Genomic DNA, 21,452 nt, shown 5'->3' on the forward strand with positions numbered 1-21,452 from the left:
CTGGAACTGGGACATACAGTGTACTGGGATAGACTGGGATATACTGGGATATACTGGGATACAGTGTGGGAGAGCTGGAGCTGCTGGTGGCACTGCTGGGGCTGGAACTGGGAGACAGAGTGTACTGGGATAGACTGGGATACACTGGGATATACTGGGATAGACTGGGATAAACTGGGATAGACTGGGATATACTGGGATATACTGGGATACAGTGTGGGTGAACTGGAGCTGCTGGTGGCACTGCTGGGGCTGGAACTGGGACATACAGTGTACTGGGATAGACTGGGATATACTGGGATACACTGGGATACAGTGTGGGTGTACTGGGATGTACTGGGATGCACTGGGATGTACTGGGATACACTGAGATACAGTGTGGGTGTACTAGTATGTACTGGGACGCACTGGGATGTACTGGGATGCACTGGGTGCAGTGTGTGCAGTGTGTGTGCACTGGGATGCAGTGTGTCTGTACTGGGATGCAGTGTGTGTGTACTGGTATGTACTGGTATGTACTGGGATGCACTGGGATGTACTGGGATGCACTGGGATGTACCGGTATGTACTGGGATGTACTGGGATATACTGGTATGTACTGGGACGCACTGGTCTGTACTGGTCTGTACTGGTACACACTGTGTGCAGTGTGTGTGTACTGGTCTGTACTGGTCTGTACTGGTACACACTGTGTGCAGTGTGTGTGTACTGGTCTGTACTGGTCTGTACTGGTCTGTACTGGTCTGTACTGGTATGTACTGGTCTGTACTGGTCTGTACCGGTCTGTACTGGTCTGTACTGGTCTGTACTGGTACACCCTGTGTGCAGTGTGTGTGTACTGGTCTGTACTGGTATGTACTGGTCTGTACTGGTATGTACTGGCATGCACTGGTACACACTGTGTGCAGTGTGTGTGTGTACTGGTCTGTACTGGTCTGTACTGGTCTGTACTGGTCTGTACTGGTATATACTGGTCTGTACTGGTCTGTACTGGTCTGTACAGGTCTGTACTGGTCTGTACTGGTATGTACTGGTCTGTACTGGTGTGTACTGGTCTGTACTGGTCTGTACTGGTCTGTACTGGTCTGTACTGGTATGTACTGGTCTGTACTGGTCTGTACTGGTATATACTGGTGTTCAGTGTGAGCTGGTTCAGGCACTCACCGTGTCCGGGCTCCAGGCCAGGATCTGCTCCATGCTCTGGTTCAGGCTGTGCCAGACCTGGAGGCTCCTGAGCTCCTGGTGCTGCCGGTGCCAGAGCTGCTGCAGGTCCTGGTGCTCTGCGGCCAACCTGACACACACACAGGGGCTATGGGGCAGGTGTGGGGATGCTATGGGGCAGCTATGGGGCAGCTATGGGGCAGCTATGGGGCAGCTATGGGGCAGCTATGGGGCAGCTATGGGGCAGCTATGGGGATGCTATGGGGATGCTATGGGGATGCTATGGGGATGCTATGGGGCAGCTTTGGGGATGCTATGGGGATGCTATGGGGCTGCTATGGGGATGCTATGGGGATGCTATGGGGCAGCTATGGGGATGCTATGGGGCTGCTATGGGGATGCTATGGGGCTGCTATGGGGATGCTATGGGGCTGCTATGGGGCAGCTATGGGGCAGCTATGGGGATGCTATGGGGCAGCTATGGGGATGCTATGGGGATGCTATGGGGCAGCTATGGGGATGCTATGGGGCTGCTATGGGGATGCTATGGGGCAGCTATGGGGCAGCTATGGGGATGCTATGGGGATGCTATGGGGATGCTATGGGGCAGCTATGGGGATGCTATGGGGATGCTATGGGGATGCTATGGGGCTGCTATGGGGATGCTATGGGGATGCTATGGGGATGCTATGGGGATGCTATGGGGCAGCTTTGGGGATGCTATGGGGATGCTATGGGGCTGCTATGGGGATGCTATGGGGATGCTATGGGGCAGCTATGGGGATGCTATGGGGCTGCTATGGGGATGCTATGGGGCTGCTATGGGGCAGCTATGGGGCAGCTATGGGGATGCTATGGGGCAGCTATGGGGATGCTATGGGGATGCTATGGGGCAGCTATGGGGATGCTATGGGGATGCTATGGGGCAGCTATGGGGCAGCTATGGGGATGCTATGGGGCAGCTATGGGGATGCTATGGGGCAGCTATGGGGCAGCTATGGGGATGCTATGGGGCAGCTATGGGGATGCTATGGGGATGCTATGGGGATGCTATGGGGCAGGTGTGGGGCTGCTATGGGGATGCTATGGGGCAGCTATGGGGATGCTATGGGGCAGCTGTGGGGCTGCTGTGGGGCTGCTATGGGGATGCTATGGGGCTGCTATGGGGCAGCTGTGGGGCTGCTGTGGGGCAGCTATGGGGATGCTATGGGGCAGCTATGGGGCTGCTATGGGGATGCTATGGGGCAGCTATGGGGCAGCTATGGGGATGCTATGGGGCAGCTATGGGGATGCTATGGGGCAGGTGTGGGGCTGCTATGGGGATGCTATGGGGCAGCTATGGGGATGCTATGGGGCAGCTGTGGGGCTGCTGTGGGGCTGCTATGGGGATGCTATGGGGCTGCTATGGGGCTGCTATGGGGATGCTATGGGGCAGCTATGGGGCAGCTGTGGGGCTGCTATGGGGATGCTATGGGGCTGCTATGGGGGAGCTATGGGGCAGCTATGGGGCAGCTGTGGGGCAGCTATGGGGATGCTATGGGGCTGCTATGGGGATGCTATGGGGATGCTATGGGGCTGCTATGGGGATGCTATGGGGATGCTATGGGGCTGCTATGGGGATGCTATGGGGCTGCTATGGGGCTGCTATAGGGATGCTATGGGGATGCTATGGGGCTGCTATGGGGATGCTATGGGGATGCTATGGGGCTGCTATGGGGATGCTATGGGGATGCTATGGGGCAGCTATGGGGCAGTTATGCGGCTGCTATGGGGCAGCTATGGGGCTGGGGTGCCATGGGGCTGGGGCTGCTATGGGGCTGGGAGTGCTAAGGGGCTGGGGGAGCTATGGGGCTGGGGGTGCTATGGGGCAGCTATGGGGCTGAGGGTGCTATGGGGCTGGGGGTGCTATGGGGCTGGGGGTGCTATGGGGCAGCTATGGGGCTGAGGGTGCTATGGGGCAGCTATGGGGCTAGTGGTGCTATGGGGTTGGGGGTGCTATGGGGCAGTGTGTGTTCTATGGGGTAGTGCTATGGGGCAGTGCTATGGGGCAGTGTTTGCTATGGGGCAGCTATGGGGCAGTGTCGCTATGGGTCTCACCTCCTGACGGCCTCCAGGGCCTCGGGGTTGGGGGGCAGGATGGTGAAACAGACACTGGGGACTTCGGCCTCTGCCCCATTGATCAGAACCTTCCACTTGTGGGGCTGAGACTTGCTGAGCAGAGTACAAGTGTCCTGCTTGAGCAGAGTGACCTGTGGGGCAGAGGGCGTAGGGGGGTCAGCACATACCCCACATAGCCCCATAGACCCCATATACCCCATAGCCCCATATACCCCATAGCCCCATATACCCCCATAGCCCCATATACCCCCCATAGCCCCATATCCCCCCATAGCCCCATAGGCCCATAGCCCCATGTACCCCATAGCCCCATATACCCACATAGCCCCATATACCCCCCATAGCCCCATATCCCCCCATAGCCCCATAGGCCCATAGCCCCATGTACCCCATAGCCCCATATACCACATAGCCCCATATACACCCCATAGCCCCATATACCCCCCATAGCCCCATACCCCCCATAGCCCCATATACCCCATAGCCCCATATCCCCCATAGCCCCATAGCCCCATAGCCCCCATAGCCCCATATACCCCCATAGCCCCATATACCCCCCATAGCCCCATATACCCCCCATAGCCCCATAGCCCCATATACCCCCCATAGCCCCATACCCCCCATAGCCCCATAGCCCCCATAGCCCCATATACCCCATAGCCCCATATACCCCATAGCCCCATATACCCCCCATAGCCCCATAACCCATAGCCCCATATACCCCCATAGCCCCATATACCCCCCATAGCCCCATAACCCATAGCCCCATATACCCCCATAGCCCCATATACCCCCATAGCCCCATATACCCCATATACCCCATAGCCCCATATACCCCCCATAGCCCCATATACCCCCCATAGCCCCATATAAGCCCCATAGCCCCATACCCCCATATAAGCCCCATAGCCCCATACCCCCCATAGCCCCATATACCCCCATACCCCCATATACCCCCCATAGCCCCATACCCCCATAGCCCCATATACCCCATATACCCCATAGCCCCATATACCCCCATAGCCCCATACCCCCCATAGCCCCATACCCCCCATAGCCCCATATACCCCCATAGCCCCATATACCCCCCATAGCCCCATATATCCCCCATAGCCCCCTAGACCCCATAGCCCCATATACCCCCCATAGCCCCATATACCCCCATAGCCCCATATACCCCCCATAGCCCCATACTGCCCCATAGCCCCATATACCCCCCATAGCCCCTCATCCCCCATAGCCCCATATCCCCCATAGCCCCATATACCCCCCATAGCCCCTCATCCCCCATAGCCCCATATCCCCCATAACCCCATATCCCTCCATAGCCCCATATACCCCCATAGCCCCATATACCCCCCATAGCCCCATATCCCCATATACCCCCCATAGCCCCATATACCCCCCATAGCCCCATATACCCCCCATAGCCCCATATACCCCCCATAGCCCCATATACCCCCCATAGCCCCATACTGCCCCATAGCCCCATATACCCCCCATAGCCCCATATATCCCCCATAGCCCCATATCCCCCATAGCCCCATATCCCCCATAGCCCCATACTGCCCCATAGCCCCATATACCCCATATCCCCATAGCACCTGCAGCTGCCTGTAGTCACACACTGCCCGCAGCCGCAGTGGGTCTCGCTGTGGGTCCTGCTGTGGGTCTCGCTGTGGGTCCCGCTGTGGGTCTCGCTGTGGGTCCCATAGGGCAGCCCCAGCTGCGCGCGGCTTCAGCTGCACTATGGTATTGGCGCGAGAGGAGAGAGCCTGGATCTGCTGCCCCACATCCTGCAGCTGCTCCTGCAGCTCCTGTGGGGCAGAGGGTGGGTCAGCCCATGGGGAGTGTGGGGCTGCCCCATAGAGAGTGTGGGGCTGCCCCATAGATTGTGTGGGGCTGCCCCATAGAGAGTGTGGGGCTGACCCATAGATTGTGTGGGGCTGCCCCATAGAGAGTGTGGGGCTGCCCCATAGATTGTGTGGGGCTGCTCCATGGATAGTGCAGGTTACCCCATGGATTGTGTGGGGCTGCCCCATGGATAGTGTGGGGCTGACCCATAGATTGTGTGGGGCTGCCCCATAGATAGTGTGGGGCTGACCCATAGATAGTGTGGGGCTGACCCATAGATTGTGTGGGGCTGCCCCATAGAGAGTGTGGGGTTACCCCATAGATAGTGTGGGTCACCCCATGGAGAGTGTGGGGCTGCCCCATAGATTGTGTGGGGCTGCCCCATAGACAATGTGGGGATGCCCCATAGATAGTGTGAGGCTGCCCCATAGATAGTGTGGGGTTACCCCATAGATAGTGTGGGGCTGCCCCATAGATTCTGTGGGGCTGCCCCATAGATAGTGTGGGGCTGACCCATAGATTGTGTGGGGCTGCCCCATAGATAGGGATCTATGGGGCAGGGGCTCACGTTGCTGTGCTGTAGGAGGGGGTGCCCATAGGGATCTATGGGGCGCCCATAGGGATCTATGGGGCAGGGGCTCACGTTGCTGTGCTGTAGGAGGGGGTGCCCATAGGGATCTATGGGGCGCCCATAGGGATCTATGGGGCAGGGGCTCACATTGCTGTGCTGTAGGAGGGGTGCCCATAGGGATCTATGGGGTGCCCATAGGGATCTATGGGGCCCCCATAGGGATCTATGGGGCAGGGGCTCACGTTGCTGTGCTGTAGGACGTCCTCCACATGATCAGGGCTTTGCTCTAGGTCACACTTGAGCTTCTGCCCCATAAGTTCCCTCAGGTCCCGAAGCTGCTGCTGAAGCTCATTCACCTCCTTGAAGAACTGGGGACAATGGGATCAATGGGGCTGTCAATGGGGGTCATTAAGGCCAATGGGGCAGTCAATGGGGCTATGGGGCTATGGGGCAGTCAATGGGGATCAATGGGGATCAATGGGGCAGTCAATGGGGGGCTATAGGGCAGTCAATGGGGCTATGGGGCAGTCAATGGGGGTCTATGGGGCAGTCAATGGGGGTCAATGGGGCAGTCAATGGGGGTCATTAAGGCCAATGGGGCAGTTAATGGGGTCTATGGGGCAGTCAATGGGGCCTATGGGGCAATCAATGGGGTGCAATGGGTCAGTCAATGGGGGGCTATGGGGCAGTCAATGGGGGTCACTGGGGCTATGGGGCAGTCACTTGTGGGGCTATGGGGCAGTCAATGGGGGGCTATGGGGCCAATGGGGCAGTCAATGGGGTGCAATGGGGCAGTCAATGGTGGGCTATAGGATATGGGGCAGTCAATGGCGGCTATGGGTCAGTCAATGGGGGGGCAATGGGGCAGTCACTGGGGCCAATGGGGCAGTCACTGGGGGGTCACTGGGGCTATGGGGCAGTCAATGGGGGTCAATGGTGCTATGGGTCAGTGGGTTGTGGGTCAGTGAGTGGGTCCCATACCAGGTGATAGGCTCCGTTCTCCCTCAGATGGGTCTCGACACAGCAGCACAACTGGAGCAGCCAAGTCCATTGGGTGCGAAGAGCAGCAAGGAAGGACTGAGGGACATGGAACATACATGGACATGGGTCACATACATGTACATGTGTCATACATGGACATAGAACATACATGGACATGGAACATACAGGGACATGTGTCATACATGTACACAGGTCATACATGTACAGAGATCAGACATGTACATGTGCGTGGGACATGGAACAACATGTACATGTGTGGGGGACATGGGTCAGACATGTACATGGTTATGTCACACATGTCACACACATGTACATGTTATAACACATGTGTCACACACATGTACATTGTTATAGGACATGGCTCATACATGTACATGTATGACACACGTGTCACAGACACATGTACATGTTATAACACACCTGTCACACACATGGACATGGTTATGTCACATGGGTCATACATGTACATGTTATAACACGCGTGTCACACACATGTACATGGTTACAACACACATGTCACACACATGTACATGCTATGACACACGTGTCATACACATGTACATGTATGTCACACGTGTCCCCATTACCTCAATGGTGTCCTGAGCCGGATGTTTCTGTCTCATCAGTTCCTGTCCTTGGTTCTGCAGCTGCTGAATGTGCTTCTCGCGGAGCTCCAGCTCCTGCATCAGCGCCTGTGGTCATGGAACATGTGTGAACATGTATGTACGTGTGTGTGTGTGAACACGTGTGTACATGTGTGTACATGTGTGTGTATGTTCCTGTCCCTGGTTCTGCAGCTGCTGAATGTGCCTCTCACGGAGCTCCAGCTCCTGCATCAGCGCCTGCGGCCATGGAACATGTGTGAACATGTATGAACATGTGTGTACATGTATGTGTGTGTACATGTGTGTACATGTGTGTGTATGTTCCTGTCCCTGGTTCTGCAGCTGCTGAATGTGCCTCTCGCGGAGCTCCAGCTCCTGCATCAGCGCCTGTGGTCATGTGTGAACACGTGTGAACAGGTATGTACATGTGAGCACATGTGTGTTTGTGTGTGTGCATGTGTCTATGTGTGTGTACGTGTGTACATATGTGTACAAGTGTGTACGTGTGTGTATGTGTGTACATGTGAGCACATGTGTGCACGTGTGTGTATGTACATGTGTGTACATGTGTGTGTATGTGTGTACATGTGTGTACAGGTGTGTACAGGTGTGAACTTGTGTGTATATGTGTGTACATGTGTTAATACATTTGTACATGTGTGTACATGTGAACATGTGTGAACATATGTGTACATGTGTCTACATGTGTACATGTGTGTGTACATGTGTATATGTGTGTACACGTGTGTATGTGTGTACATGTGTGTATGTCTGTACATGTGTGTACATGTGTGAACACATGTGTGCATGTTCACATGTCTGTGCATGCACACATGTATTTACATGTCAGCAGAGGGCTGCTGCACCCACACATATGGGTCTGCTGCACCCCACACACACAGTGATGCTGCCCCACACATATGGGTCTCAGCCCCACACCTGCAGGTCTCTCTCCCCCCCTCACCGAGTACTGCTCCTGCTTGGCCCCCAGGTCAGGGTCTCTGCCCCACACACACATTGATGCTGCCCCACACATGCAGTGCTGTGACCCACACATGTAGGTCTCTGCCCCACACATGTGGGTCACACATGTGATACTGACCCACACATGTGGGTCTGTGTCTCCCCTCCCCCCTCACCGAGTACTGCTCCTGCTTGGCCCCCAGGTCAGGTCCTCGCTGGCTCCAGTCAAAGGTCACTTCCTCCTCCTGCCTCCTCTGCAGCCAGAGCAGCTCCGAGGACACCTCAGACACCAACCCCCAGAGGGACTCCAGGAGACACAACCGCTCACGGGACAGGTCCTGGGGGCAGAGACACAGACACTGACCCATAGATAACCTCTGACCCATAGATACTGACCCATAGATCTGTGTGACCCACTGATCCTGACCCATTGATCCTGACCCATTGATCCTGACCCACAGACACACACACAGAGAGAGACTGACACAGACACATAGATACCTCTGACCCATAGATCCCTGTGACCCATAGATACTGACCCAGAGATCAGTCAGACCCACACATCCGTGTGCCCCATAGTGGCAGCGTCTGACCCAGAGATACTGACCCATAGACACTGACCCAGAGATACCTCTGACCCATAGATCTGTGTGTCCCATAGATCCTGACCCACAGACACACACACAGAGAGACTGACACAGACATACAGATACTGACCCATAGATCCCTGTGACCCATAGATCTGTGTGACCCATAGCACCATGTGACCCACAGATCCTGACCCATAGATACTGACCCATAGATCTGTGTGACCCACTGATCCTGACCCACTGATACTGACCCATAGACCCTGACCCATAGATACTGACCCATAGATACCTCTGACCCACACATCTGTGTGACCCATAGATCCGTGTGCCCCATAGCGGCAGCGTCTGACCCATAGATACCTCTGACCCACTGATCCTGACCCATAGATACTGACCCATAGATACTGACCCACTGACCCTGACCCACTGATACCTCTGACCCACACATCTGTGTGACCCATAGATCCATGTGCCCCATAGCGGCAGCGTCTGACCCATAGATACCTCTGACCCAGAGATCCATGTGACCCATAGATCCTGACCCACTGATCCTGACCCATAGATACCTCTGACCCATAGATCTGTGTGACACATAGATCCTGACCCACTGATACTGACCCACAGACACACAGAGACTGACACAGACATACTGACCCACTGATACCTCTGACCCACTGATCCTGACCCAGAGATACTGACCCATAGATCTGTGTGACCCACAGATCCTGACCCATAGATCCCTCTGCCCCACACTCCCCATCCCTGTCCCCACATCTCACCACTAACTCCCCATACTCCTGCTCCAGTTGCTTCAGGATCTCCCTATAGGCCCCACGGGAGCTCTGGGGCAGCTGAGCCTGTGGGGGGGAAATGGGGTCTGAGAGCAGCACCCATAGAGCACCCATAGAGCACCCATAGAGCACCCATAGAGCACCCATAGAGCATCCATAGGGCACCCATAGAGCACCCATAGAGCATCCATAGAGCACCCATAGAGCACCCATAGAGCACCCATAGGGCACCCATAGGACACCCATAGGGCACCCATAGGGCACCCATAGAGCACCCATAGGGCACCCATAGAGCACCCATAGAGCACCCATAGGGCACCCATAGGACACCCATAGGGCACCCATAGGGCACCCATAGAGCACCCATAGGGCACCCATAGAGCACCCATAGAGCACCCATAGGGCACCCATAGGGCACCCATAGAGCACCCATAGGGCACCCATAGAGCACCCATAGAGCACCCATAGAGCACCCATAGAGCACCCATAGAGCACCCATAGGGCACCTATAGAGCACCCATAGAGCATCCATAGAGCACCCATAGAGCACCCATAGAGCACCCATAGGGCACCCACAGAGCACCCATAGAGCACCCATAGAGCACCCATAGAGCACCCATAGAGCACCCATAGGGCACCCACAGAGCACCCATAGAGCACCCATAGAGCACCCATAGAGCACCCATAGAGCACCCATAGAACACCCATAGAGCACCCATAGAGCACCCACAGAGCACCCACAGAGCACCCATAGAGCACCCATAGAGCACCCATAGAGCACCCACAGAGCACCCATAGAGCACCCATATGTCACCCATAGAGCACCCATAGAGCACCCACAGAGCACCCATAGAGCACCCATATGTCACCCATAGAGCACCCATAGAGCACCCATAGGGCACCCATAGGGCACCCATAGGGCACCCATAGGACACCCATAGAGCACCCATAGGGCACCCATAGAGCACCCATAGAGCACCCATAGAGCACCCATAGAGCACCCATAGGACACCCATAGAGCACCCATAGAGCACCCATAGGGCACCCATAGGGCACCCATAGGGCACCCATAGGACACCCATAGAGCACCCATAGAGCACCCATAGGGCACCCATAGGACACCCATAGAGCACCCATAGAACCCATAGAGCACCCATAGGGCACCCATAGGGCACCCATAGGACACCCATAGAGCACCCATAGAACCCATAGAGCACCCATAGAGCACCCATAGAGCACCCATAGGGCACCCATAGGGCACCCATAGGACACCCATAGAGCACCCATAGAACCCATAGAGCACCCATAGAGCACCCATAGAGCACCCATAGGGCACCCATAGGGCACCCATAGGGCACCCATAGAGCACCCATAGAGCACCCATAGGGCACCCATAGAGCACCCATAGGGCACCCATAGGGCACCCATAGGACACCCATAGAGCACCCATAGAGCACCATAGAGCACCCATAGAGCACCCATAGAGCACCATAGAGCACCCATAGGACACCCATAGGGCACCCATAGAGCACCCATAGAGCACCCATAGAGCACCCATAGGGCACCCATAGGGCACCCATAGACCACCCATAGAGCACCCACAGGGCACCCATAGGGCACCCATAGAGCACCCACAGAGCACCCATATGTCACCCATAGAGCACCCATAGGGCACCCATAGAGCACCCATAGGGCACCCATAGAGCACCCATAGAGCATCCATAGGGCACCCATAGAGTACCCATAGGGCACCCATAGAGTACCCATAGGGCACCCATAGGGCACCCATAGAGCACCCATAGGGCACCCATAGAGCATCCATAGGGCACCCATAGAGTACCCATAGGGCACCCATAGGGCACCCATAGAGCACCCATAGAGCACCCATATAGCACCCATATGTCACCCACATGTCACACATATGTCACCCATATGTCACCCATATGTCACCCATAGCACCCATATGTCCCCCATAGCACCCATATAGCAGCCATTATGTCACCCATAGCACCCATATAGCACCCATATGTCACCCACATGTCACCCATACAGCACCCATATGTCACCCATACAGCACCCATATGTCACCCATAGCACCCATATAGCAGCCATTATGTCACCCATAGCACCCATATAGCACCCATATGTCACCCACATGTCACCCATACAGCACCCATATGTCACCCATAGCACCCATATAGCAGCCATTATGTCACCCATAGCACCCATATAGCACCCATATGTCACCCACATGTCACCCATACAGCACCCATATGTCCCCCATAGCACCCATATAGCAGCCATTATGTCACCCATAGCACCCATAGCACCCATATGTCCCCCATATATCACCCATGTGTCACCCATATGTCACCCATAGCACCCATAGAGCACCCATATGTCCCCCATAGCACTGACCTCATCCCCTCTTGCTCTCTGCACTTTGGCCCCGAAGTCTCGGATGTCGCGGTCGATGCCGCGGTGAGAGCCAATCAGAGCCTCGATTGATGGTTGGTCCATGCCCCATCCGGCTGTTGTCACCCGGCGCCGATTGTCGCTCACCCAGTCCCGCAGCTCCTGCAGGTACCGGAGCGCTGGGTCCGATGGTGCCGCGGTCACAACCGGAGCAGGTACACCCGACTTGAGGCGCAGGTTGTACTCGGTGCGGATGGAGACCAACCGCTCGTGGAGCCGGTACACCCTATGGCATGGACATGGTGTTATGGTACACCCTATGGCATGGAGATGGTGTTATGGTACACCCTATGGGATGGTGTTATGGTACACCCTATGGCATGGAGATGGTGTTATGGTACACCCTATGGGATGGAGATGGTGTTATGGTACACCCTATGGCATGGAGATGGTGTTATGGTACACCCTATGGCATGGAGATGGTGTTATGGTACACCCTATGGGATGGTGTTATGGTACACCCTATGGGATGGAGATGGTGTTATGGTACACCCTATGGCATGGAGATGGTGTTATGGTACACCCTATGGGATGGAGATGGTGTTATGGTACACCCTATGGCATGGAGATGGTGTTATGGTACACCCTATGGGATGGAGATGGTGTTATGGTACACCCTATGGCATGGATATGGTGTTATGGTACACCCTGTGGTAGGGATAGGGTGTTATGGTACACCCTATGGCATGGAGATGGTGTTATGGTACACCCTATGGGATGGAGATGGTGTTATGGTACACCCTATGGGATGGAGATGGTGTTATGGTACACCCTATGGGATGCTGTTATGGTACACCCTATGGCATGGAGATGGTGTTATGGTACACCCTATGGCATGGAGATGGTGTTATGGTACACCCTATGGCATGGAGATGGTGTTATGGTACACACTGTGCCATGTACAGTGTTATGGTACACCCTATACCATGTACAGTGTTATGGTACACCCTATGGCATGTACAGTGTTATGGTACACTCTGTGCCATGTACACTGTTATGGTACACCCTATACCATGTAAAGTGTTATGGTACACCCTATGCCATGTACAGTGTTATGGTACACCCTATACCATGTACAGTGTTATGGTACACCCTATACCATGTAAAGTGTTATGGTACACCCTATACCATGTACAGTGTTATGGTAGCTGCGGTATGGATATGGTTATGGTACACCCTATACCATGTACAGTGTTATGTACACCCTATACCATGTACAGTGTTATGGTAGCTGCGGTATGGATATGGTTATGGTACACCCTATACCATGTACAGTGTTATGTACACCCTATACCATGTACAGTGTTATGGTAGCTGCGGTATGGATATGGTTATGGTACACCCTATACCATGTACAGTGTTATGTACACCCTATACCATGTACAGTGTTATGGTAGCTGCGGTATGGATATGGTTATGGTACACCGATGGGATGTACAGTGTTCCGGTACCTGCGGTATGTATATGGTGTTATGGTACACCCTATGCCATGTACAGTGTTATAGTACACCCTATACCATATACAGTGTTCTGGTACACCCCATGCCATGTCCAGTGTTATTGTACACCCTATGACATGTACAGTGTTATGGTACACCCTATGGGATGTACAGTGTTATGTTACACCCTATGGCATGGACACGGTGTTGGTTCCGGTACCTGCGGTACATCTGCTCCCCTGTGGTATGTATATGGTGTTATGGTACACCCCATACCATGTACAGTGTTGGTTCCGGTACCTGCGGTACATCTGCTCCCCCTGCAGTATGTATATGGTGTTATGGTACACCCTATGGTATGTATATGGTGTTGTGGTACACCCCATGCCATGTACAGTGTTCCGGTACCTGCGGTACATCTGCTCCCCCTGCGGGTGTCTCCCGTCCTTGAGACATTGAACGTCCCCAAACAGTGTCCGGATCATCCCATCAGCCTTGTCCAGGTCCCGTTCAACCTCCAACACCTTCTGGGGGTCCCTACCCCCCTCCAACAGCCGCAGCTCCTGTCGGGGTGTAGGATGTGGGGTGTGGGATATGGGGATGGGATATGGGGATATGGGATGTGGGATGTGGGATATGGGGATATGGGATGTGGGATGTGGGATGTGGGATGTGGGATATGGGATGTGGGATGTGGGATGTGGGATGTGGGATGTGGGATATGGGATATGGGATATGGGATGTGGGATATGGGATATGGGATATGGGATGTGGGATGTGGGATATGGGATATGGGATATGGGATGTGGGATATGGGATATGGGATGTGGGATGTGGGATGTGGGATATGGGATATGGGATATGGGATGTGGGATGTGGGATATGGGATATGGGATATGGGATGTGGGATGTGGGATGTGGGATGTGGGATGTGGGATATGGGATGTGGGATATGGGATATGGGGATATGGGATATGGGATATGGGATATGGGATATGGGATGTGGGATGTGGGATGTGGGATGTGGGATGTGGGATGTGGGATATGGGATATGGGATATGGGATATGGGATATGGGGATATGGGATATGGGGATATGGGATATGGGATATGGGATATGGGATATGGGGATATGGGATATGGGATATGGGATATGGGATATGGGGATGTGGGATGTGGGATGTGGGATGTGGGATATGGGATATGGGATATGGGATATGGGATATGGGATATGGGATGTGGGGATATGGGATATGGGATATGGGATATGGGATATGGGATGTGGGATATGGGATGTGGGATATGGGATGTGGGATGTGGGATGTGGGATGTGGGATATGGGATATGGGATATGGGATATGGGATATGGGATATGGGATATGGGATATGGGGATATGGGATATGGGATATGGGGATGTGGGATGTGGGATATGGGATATGGGATATGGGATATGGGATATGGGATGTGGGATGTGGGATATGGGATATGGGATATGGGATATGGGATATGGGATATGGGGATGTGGGATGTGGGATATGGGATATGGGATATGGGATATGGGATGTGGGATATGGGATATGGGATATGGGATATGGGATGTGGGATGTGGGATATGGGATATGGGATATGGGGATGTGGGATGTGGGATATGGGATATGGGATATGGGATATGGGATATGGGATATGGGATGTGGGATATGGGATATGGGATATGGGATATGGGATATGGGATGTGGGATATGGGATATGGGATATGGGATATGGGATATGGGGATGTGGGATGTGGGATATGGGATATGGGATATGGGATGTGGGATATGGGATATGGGATATGGGATATGGGATATGGGATATGGGATATGGGGATGTGGGATATGGGATGTGGGATGTGGGATGTCCCATGTGGGTCACTCACCGACTGCAGAAGAGCATCTGCCCCATTGAGCTGCTCCTCACACAGACCTGACTCCATCTGCAGCTTCGTGACCACACTCTGGAGCCGCTCCAGCCTGAGGTGTGGGGCAGGGTCATGTGGGGCAGGGTCATGTGGGGCAGGGTCAGTGTGGGGCAGGGTCATGTGGGGCAGGGTCATGTGGGGCAGGGTCAGTGGGGCAGGGTCATGAGGGGCAGGGTCATGTGGGGCAGGGTCAGTGTGGGGCAGGGTCAGTGTGGGGCTGACCCATAGATCCTGACCCACTGATCCTGACCCATAGATCCTGACCCATAGATCCTGACCCACACATCCTGACCCACTGATCCAGACCCACTGATCCAGACCCACTGATCCTGCCCCACAGATCCTGACCCACAGATCCTGACCCATAGATCCTGCCCCACATGCAGCAGTACCTGGATGAGTGGCCCCATTGCTCCCCCCTCGTCCCCCCTATCCCCATCCACATCCCACTTTCCATCCCAGTCACACTTCCTGTCTCCATCCTGCTCCCAACCCCTCCCATTCCCATCCCCCCATATCCCATTCCCATCCCCCTCTGCATCCTGCATCCCATCCCATAACCTTCCTCCTGCCCCATATCCCCTCCCCATTCCTGCCCCATATCCCATTCCTGCCCCATATCCCATTCCTGCCCCATATCCCATCCCCATTCCTGCCCCATATCCCCCTCCCCATTCCTGCCCCATATCCCATCCCCATTCCTGCCCCATATCCCCCTCCCATTCCTGCCCCCCAACCATTCCCATCCCGATCCCATCCCATTCCCCATCCCTCACCCCATAGGCTCCGGCCCCCCCCTTTCAAACGGCCACGTCTGCTTCCCGGCACCAGTGACTCACTGGGGTCTGGCCCAGTTCCACCAGTGCCACCGCCCAAGAGCATTCCAGTATCCACAACCACTGCCCTGGCACATCCCAGCACCACCACAGAGCATCCCAGTACCTCCCAGTACCACCCCAGAGCATCCCAGTACCACCCCAGTGCATCCCAGTATGCCCCAGTACCACCCCAGTGCATCCCAGTATGACCCAGCACCACCCCACAGCATCCCAGTATCAACCAGTACCACCCCAGTATCCCCCAGAACCACCCCAGTATCCCCCAGCACCGCCCCAGTGCATCCCAGTATCCCCCAGCACCGCCCCAGTGCATCCCAGTATCCACCAGCACCACCCCAGTTCATCCCAGCATACCCCAGTACCACCCCAGTGCATCCCAGTATCCCCCAGCACCACCCCAGAGCATCCCAGTATGACCCAGCACCACCCCAGAGCATCCCAGTATCCCCCAGTACCACCCCAGTATCCCCCAGCACCACCCCAGTATCCCCCAGTACCACCCCAGAGCATCCCAGTATGCACCAGTACCACCCCAGTGCATCCCAGTATCCCCCAACACCGCTCCAGTGGATCCCAGTATCCCCCAGTACCGCCCCAGTGCATCCCAGTATCCCCCAACACCACTCTGGTGCATCCCAACACCCCCCATCACCATCACCGCATCCCATCACCCCCCATCACCGCTCCAGCGCACACCACCCTCCCGCTGCCATCACGGTTGACACCATCACTGCCACCGCGGCACATCCCATTATCCCATTATCCGGTTACCTCATTATCCGATTACCCCATTATCCGGTTATCACATTACCCAGTTACCCCATTATCCGGTTGTACCATTATCCCATTATGCCATTATCTGGTTATGCCATTATCCGGTTACCCCATTACCCGGTTGTACCATTATCCAGTTACCCCATTCTCCAGTTGTACCATTATCCAGTTACCCCATTATCCGGTTACCCCATTAACCAGTTGTACCATTACTGGTTGTACCATTATCCGGTTACCCCATTATCCAGTTACCCCATTACCCCATTACCGGTTGTACCATTACCAGTTGTACCATTGCCCCATTACCCCATTATCCGGTTACCCCATTAACCGGTTGTACCATTACCGGTTGTACCATCACTGGCTGTACCATCACCAGTTGTACCATTATCCGGTTGTACCATCACCGGTTGTACCATTATCCGGTTACCCCATGACCAGCTGTACCATTAACCGGTTACCCCATTACCGGTTGTACCATCCCCACACCCTCACCTCTCACACTCCATCCTCAGCCTCTTCTCTCTCTCCATCACTGCTGTGTTCAGAGCTGCCCATTCCTGCTCCACATCCATGGGGTGGTACCCGGGGGGCACAGTCAGCTGACCAGCATGTACCGCGGCCTGTACCGGACCCATAGCGTCAATGGGGCTGCCCCATAGCGAGTGTGGTACACACACCCCTGTGCCCCACACCACTTATGGGCCCCCCCCCACCCCAGCGCCCCATAGACCCCACAGACCCCATAGACCCCATAGACCCACAGACTCCACAGGCCCCATAGACCCCATAGCCCCATAGACCCCACAGACCCCACAGACCCCATAGCCCCCATAGCCCCATAGACCCCACAGACCCCACAGACCCCATAGACCCTATAGACCCCATAGCCCCATAGACCCCATAGACCCCACAGACCCCATAGACCCCACAGACCCCATAGACCCTATAGACCCCATAGCCCCATAGACCCCATAGACCCCATAGCCCCATAGACCCCATAGCCCCATAGACCCCATAGACCCCATAGCCCCATAGACCCCATAGCCCCATAAACCCCATAGCCCCCACAGACTCCATAGCCCCATAGACCCCATAGACCCCATAGACCCCATAGCCCCCATAGCCCCCATAGACCCCATAGACCCCATAGACCCCATAGACCCCACAGACCCCATAGATCCCATAGACCCCACAGACCCCATAGCCCCATAGCCCCCATAGACCCCATAGACCCATAGATCCCATAGACCCCACAGACCCCATAGCCCCATAGCCCCCATAGCCCCATAGACCCCATAGCCCCCATAGGCCCCATAGCCCCATAGACCCCATAGACCCCATAGGCCCCATAGCCCCATAGGCCCCTATGGTGTCTGTGCCCCACTGACCTCCATAGACTGGAACATGACTTTGGATCTGTTCTTATCAGCCTCCTTGGCCGGGAGCTCAGACTCCTTGAACCGCAGGAACTGACGCCAGAGGAGCTGACAATGGGGGAGGGTGTGAGGGACACCGGAACCATTGACACCAGTACCGGTAACAGCATCAGCACCAGTACCAACACCATTGACACCCAATGGCACCGGCACCATTGGCACCATTAACACCATTGATGGTACCAGCACCATTGATGGCACCGGAACCATTGACACCAGTACCGGTAACAGCATCAGCACCAGTACCGGCACCATTGACACCACTGATGGCACCGGCACCATTGATGGCACCAGCACCAGTGACACCCCCTGGCACCGACACAATTGACGCCCAATGGCACCAGCACCGACACAATTGACACCCAATGGCACTGGCACTGGCACCATTGATGGCACCAGCACCAGTACCAGCATTAGCACCAGTACCAACACACAATGGCACCAGCACCATTGACACCATTGATGGTACCAACACCATTGATGGCACCGGTACCATTGACACCATTGATGGCACCAACACCAGTACCGGTACCAGCACCATTGACACCCAATGGCACTGGCACCAGTACCAGTACCGGTACCAGCATTAGCACCAGTACCAACACCATTGACACCATCGATGGTACCAGCACCATTGATGGCACCATTAATGGCACCAACACCATTGACACCATTGATGGCACCGGCACCATTGACACCCCCTGGCACCAGCACCAGTACCAGTACCAATACCAGCATTAGCACCAGTACCAGCACCATTGACACCCCCTGGCACTGACACCATTGACACCCAATGGCACCAGCACCAACACCATTGACACCCAATGGCACCGGCACCATTGATGGCACCAACACCATTGATGGCACCGGCACCAGCACCAACACCAGTACCAGCATTAGCACCAGTACCGGCACCATTGACACCATTGATGGCACCAGCATTGACAACCGTAGCACCAACACCCCCCCTGGCACCCCCGGCACTGGGGAGGCAGGAAGCACCGGATGGTGCCGGTGACTCATTGAGGCTGTGACTCAACAGCCGCATGTGTTGGCACAGCCACAGCTCTGGCACCAATACAGCCACACACAGCCCAGTACAGACCAGTACTGCCCAGTACAGCCCAGTACAGCCACACACAGACCAGTACAGCCCAGTACAGCCCAGTACAGCCAGTACAGACCAGTACAGACCAGTACAGCCACACACAGCCCAGTACAGCCAAACACAGACCAGTACAGCCCAGTACAGCCCAACACAGCCCAGTACAGCCCAGTACAGCCCAACACAGCCCAGTACAGCCCAGTACAGCCCAGTACAGCCCAGTACAGCCACACACAGCCCAACACAGCCAAACACAGCCCAGTACAGACCAGTACAGCCAAACACAGCCCAGTACAGACCAGTACAGCCAAACACAGCCCAGTACAGACCAGTACAGCCCAACACAGCCACACACAGCCCAGTACAGCCCAGTACAGCCCAGTACAGCCCAACACAGCCACACACAGCCCAGTACAGCCCAGTACAGCCAGTACAGCCCAGCACAGCCCAGTACAGCCCAACACAGCCCAGTACCAGTACTGTGCCAATGCACTGGCATCCATGGCAATACCAAACACATGGAGGCAATGGGCTCCACACACGGCACCAGTGCGGATGCTGCCGGTGCTGGTTTAGTGCTGATTTGGTGCTGGTTTGGCACTGGTTTGGTACTGGTTTGGCACTGGTTTGGTGCTGGATTTGTGCCAGTTTGGCACCGGTTTAGCACTGGTTTAGCACTGGTTTGGCACTGGTTTGGTGCCGGTTTGGTGCTGGTTTAGTGCTTGTTTGACACTGGTTTAGCACTGGTTTGGTGCCAGTTTGGTGCTGGTCTGACCTCCCCATGAGGGGTCATGGGGGTCATGGGGTCATGGCCTCACCTCCACCTCCTCATACCCTCCCGGCAGGCTCCGCTCCTCGAACCCGAGGCTCTTGTGGCGCATCCAGAGCAGCAGAGACGACACCAGCTCATAGTACAGCTGCCAGCGGACGGACAGGTCCTATGGGGGATAGGGGGGATATGGGGTATATGGGGTATATGGGACATATGGGGTATGGGATATGGGGTATAGGGGATATGGGATGTGGGATATGGGATATGGGATATGGGATATGGGATGTGGGATGTGGGATGTGGGATGTGGGATGTGGGATGTGGGATGTGGGATGTGGGATATGGGATATGGGATATGGGATATGGGATATGGGATGTGGGATATGGGATATGGGATATGGGATATGGGATATGGGATGTGGGATGTGGGATGTGGGATGTGGGATGTGGGATGTGGGATGTGGGATGTGGGATATGGGATATGGGATATGGGATGTGGGATATGGGATATGGGATATGGGATATGGGATGTGGGATGTGGGATGTGGGATGTGGGATGTGGGATGTGGGATGTGGGATGTGGGATGTGGGATATGGGATGTGGGATATGGGATATGGGATATGGGATGTGGGATGTGGGATATGGGATATGGGATATGGGATATGGGATGTGGGATGTGGGATGTGGGATGTGGGATGTGGGATGTGGGATGTGGGATGTGGGATGTGGGATGTGGGATGTGGGATATGGGATGTGGGATGTGGGATATGGGATATGGGATGTGGGATATGGGATATGGGATGTGGGATGTGGGATGTGGGATATGGGATGTGGGATATGGGATGTGGGATGTGGGATGTGGGATATGGGATGTGGGATGTGGGATATGGGATGTGGGATATGGGATATGGGATGTGGGATGTGGGATGTGGGATGTGGGATGTGGGATGTGGGATATGGGATATGGGATATGGGATATGGGATATGGGATGTGGG

General features: G+C 55.0%; 1 protein-coding gene across 1 annotated transcript in view; it reads right to left on the reverse strand.

Moving 5' to 3' along the window:
• Positions 1–21,452, reverse strand: part of LOC101881896 (plectin) — a 60,903-nt gene that overhangs the window by 26,649 nt on the left and 12,802 nt on the right. Inside the window, exons 9-23 of the mRNA XM_034061746.1 lie at positions 20,502–20,621; positions 18,531–18,626; positions 17,635–17,762; positions 15,485–15,578; positions 13,978–14,132; positions 12,074–12,356; positions 9,644–9,721; positions 8,451–8,612; positions 7,294–7,398; positions 6,686–6,781; positions 5,947–6,072; positions 5,001–5,096; positions 4,884–4,940; positions 3,259–3,410; positions 1,165–1,291 (exon numbers count right to left, since the gene is read on the reverse strand). Of these exons, the coding sequence (XP_033917637.1) occupies positions 1,165–1,291; positions 3,259–3,410; positions 4,884–4,940; positions 5,001–5,096; positions 5,947–6,072; positions 6,686–6,781; positions 7,294–7,398; positions 8,451–8,612; positions 9,644–9,721; positions 12,074–12,356; positions 13,978–14,132; positions 15,485–15,578; positions 17,635–17,762; positions 18,531–18,626; positions 20,502–20,621 (1,875 nt within the window). The remainder of the gene's footprint in view (positions 1–1,164; positions 1,292–3,258; positions 3,411–4,883; positions 4,941–5,000; positions 5,097–5,946; positions 6,073–6,685; positions 6,782–7,293; positions 7,399–8,450; positions 8,613–9,643; positions 9,722–12,073; positions 12,357–13,977; positions 14,133–15,484; positions 15,579–17,634; positions 17,763–18,530; positions 18,627–20,501; positions 20,622–21,452) is intronic.

This window comes from Melopsittacus undulatus, chromosome 1 (assembly GCF_012275295.1).
Source record: "Melopsittacus undulatus isolate bMelUnd1 chromosome 1, bMelUnd1.mat.Z, whole genome shotgun sequence".
Classification (NCBI taxonomy): Eukaryota; Metazoa; Chordata; class Aves; order Psittaciformes; family Psittaculidae; genus Melopsittacus; species Melopsittacus undulatus.